Here is a 12,254-nt window from a genome sequence, read left to right on the forward strand (position 1 = left end):
CAGTTTCTTCTCTGTGTCGGGTCCTTGCTGTTATAGAGGTTCTGGTTGATGGCAATCACAGAGAGGTTTCTGTGGTGACTTCCTTCCGTGAACAGGTCGGTGATGCGAGGGTCTTTTCCAGCTGTAGACATCAGGTCGTCCAACACGATGAGATTTCTGACTCTCGAATCCAAATAACGATCCTTTTCCAAATTCTCGGGTATGCCTTGAACAAATTTCACTCGAGCAACCTTTTTGATCATATCATAGAGGGGTTGCCATGGTTTGTAGAGCCAGATGATGCGCTGGGGAGGCGGCTGGATTTTACCATCCCTTAGCAGTTTGTACAACAAAAATGTCTTTCCACACGACGTGGGTCCCGACACGATCATGGTGAACGGATGTAACAATCTTAGGGGCTGCTGCTGCTGTTGCTGCTGCTGCTGCTGCTGTTGCTGCTGCTGCTGCTGCTGCTGCTGCTGCTGCTGCTGCTGCTGCTGCTGCTGCTGCTGCTGCTGTTGGGAAGACTTATTGTCAGATTCCAAGAGTCCATGTTTATTTCGTACGTGCCGAGTTAGGTCGTTGGTCCAAACATATTTTTTTTCGCAAATGCGACACTGATTCATGTTGTTGACTGTTGAAGTGTTCGATGTGAACTGACGATGTTGAAACTGCCATGCCCCCTTTTATAGCCTTCTCAGAAATGCTTGTGCCGTTTTTGCCCAGTCTGCTCTCGTCGTTTCTGTTCCACGCCACTCTGTTCTCGTTTCCGTTTCAGATCGGCCATGGCTTGCTCTACCACCTGTTGCGTTGGGGAGACCATGACAACATTGGGTGCCGGGGGTTTGTTCTGTTCCTCTTTTTCTTTTTTCCATGTACGGTCATACAGTTCTAGACATCGATCCACACTGTACATGATCTGACTTTGCCCACCACGTTGAATTTCGAAGTGAGGTTGAAGTTTGCCTTGTGCCTGCAGTTTGTAGAAACGGGTCCACTTGTCTACGTCGGGAACGTACAGCTTGTACTGGTCTGACATGTTGCTCCTCTGAAGGTTCTATCTCAAATGGTGATGGTTTGTGACAGACATCCTGCATATCTCCAGCTATCCGTGACCACTGACCATACGGTTTTTGCTTTCATCTGATCCAGGTGACTGTCGTCCAAAACGAAGGCTAACAAAGGGGTGTTTTGTTTCAATATACGTTTTCTAGTTCTATTCATCACGGCAGGTGATACGAGCATTTTCATCATGTTCAGATATTCATTGTTAGACTGTAAAAATCGACGTTTCTGTCCTGCTCCGACGTGAATACGTCCGTCCAGCAACCCTTGAACGATCTCCACGAAGGCCAACATTTGTTCTTCATTCATATCATTCAGTAATCCCAGAGTCATATGGTAATCGTGAATATTCGTCATCAGTTTTAAATAATTGTAATGTTTTAGAACGTATTCAGACATGTTTCAAAACCAAAAGGGCTGCGGCTTTATGTAGTCACCGTCACTGGTCCCGTGATAAATGAGGCTGGATTGCCATCTGCGTCCTGTATATAGATGTCCACGATCTGCACATCGTCCAGTCTCATGGGTACGTAATGATAGTTTGGAAACACAAAAGATCTTTCCTTTTTATTCCCCATCAAACAGATGCGTCTCAGCAAGGGCTCCTTTCTTTCTACAACGTGTGAGCTGTAGCAGATGTTGGAACACACGTAAATGTCATGGCTGTCTGATTTTCTCGAAACTTCCCAGTTCTGAATGGTGATTTCGGTGGCTGCTACCACCCACTTTTTCCCGAGATGTAGTCTGTCATATAGATTGACTCTAAAAGACCAGTGTGTGTTGTCGGGAAAGTAAGACGTGCTGTCTGTACTTCGAATGGTAATGTACTTATCCATGGTGCTTATTCGTTTTGATCTTGGGATTTGGCAGCAAATAACCCAAGCTACTGCTGAGTAGTGCTGTCCACAAGTTAGAATTACCTTGATGAAGAGATAAGTTGATGATACACGTAATCACCACCACGTATATGATGATGATTTGAGAGAAAAATACCGTTTCCGATTTGGCCACACGTTTACAAAAAAATGTCCAGGTATCACCCGAATGACTTCTTGACAGAGGTTGTGTCTCTACAATTTCTTCCATGATAATGAAAAGTCAAACATGTGCTTAGGTCTTTTATACTGTCTGATATCGAACAACGTCTGCTTCTTGAATCCACGAATTGTACTTCTTAGGCCAGTGAAGTCATTTGACCAACACTTCTTTCTGTTTGTTACGAGTTCTCCTTTTCACAATGTCTTGGATACGGTACAGTTGATCAAGATTCTCAGTCACCTTTTGAAGTTCAGCTGCACAGAATGTCCCTTCGATGGCATCACCACCCCAGTCCTTTAATTTGTACAAGTCTTTACCTTGAGACCAGTACCTTTTCTCAATGGTAAATATTTCGCCAGACCATTTCTCTTGGTATTCCCGATCAAAGGTGCCCCGAAGATGACTGACTCGTACTTTATCACCTATGTTAAATGTAAACTTCTTTTTGTGGATTGCCTTTTTAGGTTTGATCAGGTACTGAGACAGACGGACCTCTCCTTCGTTCGTTTGGTTGACACTGGCTGGTGTTTGACCTAACATTCGATGCTTGGTGTGGTTATAGCTATAGACGACCTTGTCTAGGACATCCATGTACTTGTAAGTAAAGTTGTTTAACATGTAGCGATAGAGACGCATTTTGATGGTTTTAATGACCCGTTCGGCATAACTTGCTTTGGTTTTATTTAGAGCAAACAGCTGCGTTATGCCATGCGACTTCAACAATGCTTTGACCTTATGGTTCTTGTATTCTGACCCTGAATCGGAGTGAAACAGTTTGGGTTTTCTGGACTCTAATTTCCAGAATTCTGTCAAAGCATCTACCACGTCGTTCCCCGTTTTCGACTTGAGTGGTAGCACCCACAAGTACCTGGAGAACAGGTCAATGATCACCATGAGGTATCTCACCCCGTCATTGTATTTAGCCAAACTGACCATATCCATTAGATCGGATTGCCAGTGACTGTCTAACCCTTCCACAACATAGGTATTACGTGGAAACGTTCGCCTCACTTGATGTGTCATGGTATAGGTCTCTTGACCTTTCAACCATGACTTAATACGTGTCAGAGGAATTTTAAATTTACCCTCTGCTTTAACAGCTTGATACAGTTTACTAGGACCTGCATAACTCCCAGGATGTTTTACATCGTAGTAAATAGACTCTAGGTACCTTTCCCACCGAGACATGGTTCTCAACTGGCCTATAGGTCACAAAGTCATGCTATTTATAAATAACAGAAGGATACAACACAAAATTTTATTACTAAACAACAAAAATGTAGTACATAAAATATATGACAAAACATACAGTTATGTCAAAAACATTCAAGTGTCTCACACGTGTTTGAAACAGTTAATGTCTCAACACGTTATTGTTCTAAGTAGTCAGGGTCGGGTCAGTAGGACGTTGCACACGGTACAGTAGGCCAGTCTAAGTAGGTCAAGGTCAGTCTAAGTAGGTCAGGGTCAGTCTAAGTAGGTCAGGGCCGGGTCAGTAGGACGTTGCACACGGCACAGTAGGCCAGTCTAAGTAGGTCAAGGTCAGTCTAAGTAGGTCAGGGCCGGGTCAGTAGGACGAAGTCACGTGACAAGACCGTGACGTCATTAAGGTCAAGGTCAGTCTAAGTAGGTCAGGGTCAGTAGGACGAGGTCACGTGACAAGGCCGTGACGTCATCAAGGTCAAGGTCACGGAAAGTAGGTCATGACGCTATATAGGCCCGGGTACTACTTATGTATCTTTTCAAAAGGTTCAGTCTATTAAAGAATCCATAAATTTGTTGTAGCCTTTATTTTGTTTTCTTTGTAGCCAAGTTCCTCAAATTTCCGAATTATATAATATTATTGGTTTTACCAAAGTATCAAATAACTTATTGTACATTTATGGTGGAGATGATGAACATGCAATGAATTTTGAAGAAGTTTGAAAAGAATTTTCAAACCTTTGCTGTGGAGATTCTGTTTAGTTTTATGAAAATTACCATTTGATGTTATAGTGCAGCCTAGATATGTATATTCATTTATTTGTTTAATGTCATTTATTCCGATTTTAAATGCATGTTGCCTAACCACGTTTAGCTGTCATATAGTTTGATTTATTTGTTAATGGACATGTGCCATTTCTCAGATTAACCATGTAGTATATTAAGAGCATTTTGCAGTACAGCTAACGGTTCATATATTATTAGTTACATCAAAAGGGAAAACGTTTTTCTGTTAATTGTTCTCAGTTTATTATCTTTCACAATTAGTTAAATTTGGTAAAAAAAAAAAAAAATAATAATAATAAATTGCCTGTAATACTATCATAAATCTCGTTACACTCAAAATTGTTTTATTATTATTGATAATTTTATTAAATTTATTATTATTGTTTAACTTATTAATCAATGACTTAACTTTTCCAAATGAAGTATGTGACCCGGTAGTTCTTTATAAAGAAAGTTTATCTCATCTTCTTTGGGCTGATGATTTGGTAGAACAAGTGCCCGAACAGGCCCAATGTGCCACGATGAAATCCACATGACGTCATTTTAAATGACGTTTACTATGAATGACGTCATATCTCATCTGTAGTCTGCTTTTTTCCCAGATGGCGTCCGAAGAGGCAATAAAAGATTTATTTTTTGACTTTAATCGACAATCTCTGTTCGAGGTAACTGGAGACAGAAACAGAACGTTAAACAAGGTAAAGTACACTAAAGCACCGATTGTAATTAACGGCGTAAAATCCACAATAATCCCAGTTCAGACCAATACCCGGTCCCAGGATTTTTAATGGGGGAGGGGTGCAAATTCCTCGTGATGGGACCAACAATGGCTACGACTCCATTTTTGTTAGACTGTAAAGCGCAATGATGTAGAAGCAGGGGCGTGCGCAGGAACTTTTGCGCGGGGGGGGGGGGGGGGGAGTCGAGAAAAAATTGACCCCTTCTAGGGCTATTCTGAGGTGTTTTCTGCTGGCTAGCCGAGCTGCTTTCTGACCACATTTTTTTGGAAAGAAATTACATTAAAAATCGGGATATGAAATTTGTTTACGCCTTGAGGGGGGGGGGGGGGGGGGTCGACCCCCAAACCCCCCCCCCCCTCCCCGCGCACGCGCCTGAGAAGTAAAATATGACTGATGTGCTCTGGGCCTGTGCTAAGAGTCTGTTAAAAACAACAACAAAAAACTTTACGTGTACGTATAATGTTATTTAAATTTAATAGAAAAACAAATTGGACCTTTGGTAATTTGGTGTGGGGTGTGTGTGCGGGGTGCGTATGCACGGTATGTTTTTACGCTACACAGTAATCCGAATTACCACTTCGGCATCTCCCGTACTGAACGGTTTTTAAAACTGAAAAACATTCGAAATGACGTTTTCAGGGTTTCTTGTTACTTATTGTGACACATTTTTCACATGTCCAGATTTACTTCATTCCGATTCACATAGCGACCAACATCTGTCCGTTTCCTGGAAAAAGTTGCTTTTGGAGCAATTTCTGAACAGCTGACGCGATAACCAGCCCCAAGTTTAACCAACAGTTTGTTACTAACGTTAGCCTGCAATTTTACCGGCCTCTGTGGCGTCGTGGTTTGGCCATCGGTCTACAGGCTGGTAGGTACTGGATTCGGATCCCAGTCGAGGCATGGGATTTTTAGTCCAGATACCGACTCTAAACCCTGAGTGAGTGCTCCACAAGGCTCAATGGGTAGGTGTAAACCACTTGCACCGACCAGTGATCCATAACCATGGTTTGTGCTATCCTGCCTGTGGGAAGCGCAAATAAAAGATCCCTTGCTGCTAATCGGAAAGATTAGCCCATGTAGTGGCAACAGCGGGTTTCCTCTTATAATCTGTATGGTCCTTAACCATATGTTTGACGCCATATAACCGTAAATAAAATGTGTTGAGTGCGTCGTTAAATAAAACATTTCTTTCTTTCTTTGCCTGCAATTTTTGACTGGTTCCCGAAATAGTCATTCGGTTTACTTTGTAGCGTAAAAAACTCAGTTTAGCGAACGTTAGATACAAGCAGTTGATTGAACGTACCCCAGCTGTTCTCATCGATATACTGGGATACCGCGATATCGCGATACCTAACTATTTGGAAGAAATAAAGAAATGCACTAACATATAATATATATTATGAAGGTAAATATACTTGGGTTGCAATTTTGCTATATCTGCATCATGTCCATACCATTGTGTTGACAAATAAATGCAGTTCTAACATTAAAACAGTTGATGGAAGTACACCATAGGACTGGCTTCCGTTCAAGGGAGGTTACCACAATATCGCGGTAAATCGCAAACGTTACAATACGGTGGACCGCACGGGTCAAAAATGGCTCTTTTTGTAAACACATTTGAAGTAATGTCTAGTAAACAAACTTCAACACAAGAACGAAAAAAAGTCAACTTAAAACGCTTCGTTTTTCAATTGTAGTAACATATTTACATTTTCCAATGGAAAAGTCAGTAATAATAATTATTCTTCTGCAAGAAAGTGTGGGCATTTTTAAAAATTGTTCATCACATTAGTAAGATTCAACAGTTATATAATCAATATTTATCGAGTGAAACCAAGAATAGAACATATTAAAAGTTGTGTGTTTTGTTTAAATTGACAATAAATATAGGCATGGCCCTTAAATGTTTCCATACTTTTCTAGAGGTCGCGCGTTCTAAATATAGTAACACTGTGACAGTGTATAGCCTCGTTTTGATTGTCAACAACCAGACGAGTCTGATAGCTGTCAGAGAAGAATTGTATGCGTGTATGTTAGGTACTGGGGCTATTTATAAGCATGGGGGTGTCAGTAAAATCACACTCTCTGTTATTTTATGACCAAACAGTAAAACTATGAATACTTACCCAACATTTTGCCATTTCTTCAAATTTGTTAACGGGCAAAACAATGTGTTGTCTGTCATCACATTTCTAACAATAAACGTGCCACCAAGGGGCGTTGCGCGTGCTAAACCGCAAAAATGTAAATGCCGCGATATCGTGGAACCCGCGATATCGTGAGCAAGGAGTATACCAGAAGTGTCACAGGAAGCCGAGTTGTTACGATCTCCAACCCATCAACTTTACATTCTTCTCTTTTTTTGAGACCACGAACTTGACAAATACTTTCAGAGTTATATGAAGTATCTTACTGATATGTGAGAAGGGCTCCTTCGGTGTGTTTGTGTGGGTGGGGGGTTAGCACCCCCCAAAATCACTAACATATCACTATCACTATCACTAACACATGCAGTGGAATATAATATTTAATTCTACTGCATACCCATTCTCAATCTTGTTTTCATTTAACCAAATTAGTTAGAAATTCTGATTCATATGCATAGAGAAACAAATCGGGGTATAATGGAGCACTGATGATGCTCAAGAGGATTCCTATTTCCTGTCTATATGTCATATCCACAAGTCAGGGAGTAAGTGTATTCCCATGGGAATTTAGTGATGAAAGCAAACGACCTGGTCTAAACTTTGAATAATCATCTAAATAACAGGAAAATCTTTGATGGCACTTTGACAACTTGTTCAGGTCACCCCCAGAGTCGCCATTTTGAATATATAATGAGCAACATATATAAAGTCATATTTTCACTAAACATTTATCATTTGTTTTGAGTAGCACATGGATTAAGGAGTTTTTCGGGTCAGGAAATTCAGTTGTTATAGTTGCAATTGTTTATGTAATGTATTTTCCAAAATATTTGATATTTGAGCTATTTTGGTCTTATTTAGCTATATTGTCACTAATATTAGTTGTCAGTTCCAGTATAATAATAAAACATTCTTGCCGTTTATGGTGTTAATTTGTAAGTCTGATAAGTATAGAGAATATGTACAATCTGATAAGTGTGACAGTTAAAACACGCAGTCATCATCATCGTCATCATCCTCAAGTTCCTCATTTTCTCCCAGTTCTTCTGTTTTTGTTACCTTTGCGCATCCATCGCCATCATCTAAACAGACACACAACTCTGTGCAGCTGAGACCGATACTACAGCAGCTACAATGCTTTGAAGTGCATATATGCATATAGTAAATTCATATTAGTTACTCAGTCATATTAAAAGTTCCTATAGGTGAAATATGAAAATTAGATGAGAAATGATATTGGAAGAGTGGTTGTGTTGTGCGTTACATACATGTATACAAACAAGTATGTGTGTACATAAGACTATAATCATCTCAACGACTCATCGCTAGGGGATAATACTAGTATCTTTCAGATCTTTCTGAATACATTTTGATTTAAAATGAATAAGTGCAGTTTTTATGCACTAATGCAAATGTTTACTTTGTTCATGAGCTCTTGTACGGTGTTTTTAAATGTAAGTTTATTTAACTGTCAAGGAGTTGACCCACACAGTCAAAACTTGGTACATATATAGCAAATCATGAGTTACTCATGTTAAAAGCTGTGTTATTGTCCACGTGGTCAAACCACCCCTGGTATGCAGGTATATTTTTCACTTGTAATTTATTTTTTCTTCTCAACTTTGGAACCTAACTACACATTAATATTTCATTTGATTCAGATAAACTTTCTCATAAAGAAACATCTATAGGTATATGTTTCAAATCAAATAATAGTTTGTATCTGTGATAAATAATCAGGAAGTAATAGTTAAAATATCATTTTCGAATGATAAAAAAAGTAAACTTTAGGGGTCTCCAGGTCCGAAACTATGAGAGATATGTACAAAATGAGTACAATTATAGATTTTCCAGGTATGAATTAGCTAATACAGCAAATAGCAACTTGATATCTTTATAATTGAAAACGTTACTAGCATCCAAAAATCCTCCGAAATCACTTGACAATTTCACGAGCTCTTGTACGGGGGTACGTGGTACATATATAGCATTTGCACATGAGTTACTCATGTTAAAAGCACATGATGCTGGGTAATTGCCCACGTGGTCAAACCGCCCCTGGTATGCAGGTATATTATTCACAATTTATTTTTTCTTCTCAACTCTGGACCCTAACTACACATTAATATTTCATTTGATTCAGATAAGCTTTCTCATAAAGAAACATCTGTTGGTATATACTTCAAATCAAATAACAGTTTGCATCTGTGATAAATAATCAGGGAGTAATAGTCCTCCAAATTATAAAAAATATCATTTCCGAATGATGAAAAACTAAACTTTAGGGGTCTCCAGGTATGAAAGATATGTACAAAATGAGTACAATTATAGATTCTCCAGGTGTGAATTAGCTAATACAGCAAATTGCAACTTGATATCTTTATAATTAAAAACGTTACTAGCATTCAAAAATAATCCGAAATCACTCGACACAGTCGCGAGTGCAAAAAATGGGTCAACGAGCCCTGCATTTGACCAGTCATAATTTCAAAACTACTTAGTATTTGGACTTAAAAGTTTGCATGCATCCATCATTTATATAGATGCACAAATGGGTGAAATTTCATCAAAATCGGAGATGGTCACCCGGGAAGATTTCTGGAATTTGGTTGTTTTGGCGTGGAATGACCTATCTGCTCTTCTCACAGCCACATTTAACTAGATGAATCACTGCTTCGAGAGCAGGTGGTTGTGAGCTCATGACAGAAACCCATTCGCTGTTCTTCATCCGCCAACCATATCCTAATGGTGATGGTAGACTGGGACATGCCACCTTGTTATTGTTACATATTAGTAGCTGATAGTGTGTTCGTAGTAAGGCTTCATGTAGTGCAGACTGAATAGGTGGAAGCTTCTCTGACTGCTTGTTGCTTCTTGAATAATCACCATCTTAAATCGTGTACGCATGTGATGTTTGTCGTTGGATGATAAAGCTGACAGACCCATTTTTCAACAATGTTTACATGTTTATTCCTTTTGCAATTGTTATAGTAGTTTCTTCATATTAATCTTGGAGGTATTTGTCGAGTCTGTAATATGATAACGTATTGCAGCCTCTCCACCCTGTCGCTTCGCTCGAGTTGCTTTCTTTCATGAATGTGGCACATCGTACAGTGTTCGAGATTAAAAAAAATTGATAGTATCCCAGTTGGATAGATACGACGTATCTGTCAAATATCAGACGAATCGCCTCATATGCATCATATGTGTTTTGAATCTGATCTCTAAACAAATCTGCTAAATCAGAGCAGTTTTTGATATGCTCATGTTTTCCCAGTGACTGAACTTCTGCCATAGCATCTAGACACCAGTGCTACCCTCTATGGCTCTGAGTACTTTTCAGAATGCATGAGGTAATCATCAGAACTAGAGTCGTCTATACCGTCTTCATGTGTTTCTTTAGCAGGCAAGTTCTCGAGAATAATCATCAACATGCTCTTCATAGAGCAATGCACGGGAGTCCCATCTGCTGCAAATAATGACCGGGGAACTACTGAGAATTCATACTTCCCAATAGCTTCTTTCAAATCTATTTCTGGTCTGAACTTGCAAGCAAACATCAAGTGAGCAAACACTGGTCTGTCGTCTTTCAACTCATTAACTTTGTTACCAACTGTTAGTTTCACTTTCTTTGCCATGTTTTTCCATAATTTCAGTTTCTGAGGGTTTTTTCATAGGTGACCACAGATTTATTTTGTCAGATTTGATCTTGACTTCCACAAAAATCGCATGCAACTTGCTTCCTATTTCACCATGACTACACAGGTCATTCTTTATGTCCTCTGGCATGACATGTTTGGTGACTAGATGGAATAGAACACTAGTTTCTTCCTGAAATGGATTAGTGAAGAATCTTATTGTTGCAGTCAGAGTTTTAATATTGTGTTCCTGTCGTTCAAGTACAGCCGATGAGAAGGCATGATGCTTTGTGCATTGTGGTGAAGATTGTCCAACCACTTGTAAGTTGTGCAAGTTCTTGTGATACGAGGAAAAACTTCAGTCTAGCAGCTTCATTTAGGGTTATTCCAACTAATCCACCAGAAACTTCCATGGATCTGTTAACATGCTCCAAAGTATGATCGGCTCCAATGACATATAAAGCCACATGCTCATTTTTGTTCCATGTAGGATCCAATTGTGAGAAGCTGCGCCATGACAATATGAAGTTCACCTGGACGAAGTATCAAATGATTGAGATCTTTTCGCGCGATTTGAAGTTGCTTAGCAAGCTTATAAAGTCCCATATCGAGAGATATAACAGTGTTTCCGTCTGATCCCACAATTTTACAGTTTATCCCTTGGGCTTGCAATAGAACTGTTAGTAAAGTTGACCATTCATGGGCCTGGGCTGCTACCAATGGTGGCGTTCCAACACTTGTGATATACTTTGGGGGCTTGTTCATCAGTGACTGGTAGCCAGCCCATGGAGGAATACTAATTGTGGTGGGTGCTAATGAAATGTCACTGATATATGTTTGTTCATGTTCCACAACCATTTGGCGTTCTCCGTGTAACATATTTCTCACAAGATATCTACCTAATAGCCAGACAAAATCTGAAAGACTATCCTCTCGCTTGCTGCCACTTAACTGTATGATGTATACACTTGACTCTGGTGATGAGATGCTGGTTTGGGGCAGTCCATTAATTGACTTACACTGTTAGGTAGTGCAGAAATGGAACGATTCCGAGCAGCCCCATCTATTTTTAAGGTGCGTTGCTTGTCTCCTAATTCAGTTCGTTGATATATCGCCATTGCTGTTACATGGGTTCTCTTTCCATCACAGATATCCTCTTGAAAATCAACATTATCAATTGCAAAGAAAATATAGCGACCATGGACAACATTTGGAGGCACAGTCACATTGTCTTCAACTGCTATTTGTTTGAGAACAGTTTCAGTTAATTGTGTTTCCAAACGTAGGAGTCTGTTGTAATCAACTGACATTCCAAAGACATGTAATAGGTTGACCACGTTCTTACTCCTTATTGCCTGACGAATGGACAAGCCAACTGCCAACTGTTGTGGCATTTCACGATAGTGTTTAACTAAAACAGATGATTTGTTGATACTTTGACGGTCTGACATATACATTGTCATTGTTATCTGTACAAGTCCCACCGGCCTCGGTGGCGTCGTGGTTAGGTCATCGGTCTACAGGCTGGTAGATATTCGAATCCAAACACTGAGTGAGTGCTCCGCAAGGCTCAGTGGGTAGGTGCAAGCCACATGCACCGACCAGTGATCCATAACTGGTTCAACAGAAGGCATGATTTGTGCTATCCTGCC

At 39.9% G+C, this 12,254-nt stretch overlaps 1 protein-coding gene across 2 annotated transcripts in view; it reads left to right on the forward strand.

Annotated features, from left to right (window-relative positions):
• Positions 1 to 4,645: 4,645 nt before the first annotated feature.
• The window catches only part of LOC121380078 (testis-expressed protein 47-like), a 32,264-nt gene continuing 24,655 nt past the window's right edge, over positions 4,646 to 12,254 (forward strand). For both annotated transcript variants that reach the window (XM_041508829.1, XM_041508830.1), the window contains exon 1: positions 4,646 to 4,769. In XM_041508829.1, coding sequence (XP_041364763.1) covers positions 4,674 to 4,769 — 96 coding nt within the window. In that variant the 5' untranslated portion in view covers positions 4,646 to 4,673. The remainder of the gene's footprint in view (positions 4,770 to 12,254) is intronic.

The sequence above is a fragment of the Gigantopelta aegis genome, chromosome 8 (assembly GCF_016097555.1).
Source record: "Gigantopelta aegis isolate Gae_Host chromosome 8, Gae_host_genome, whole genome shotgun sequence".
In the NCBI taxonomy this organism is placed as follows: domain Eukaryota; kingdom Metazoa; phylum Mollusca; class Gastropoda; order Neomphalida; family Peltospiridae; genus Gigantopelta; species Gigantopelta aegis.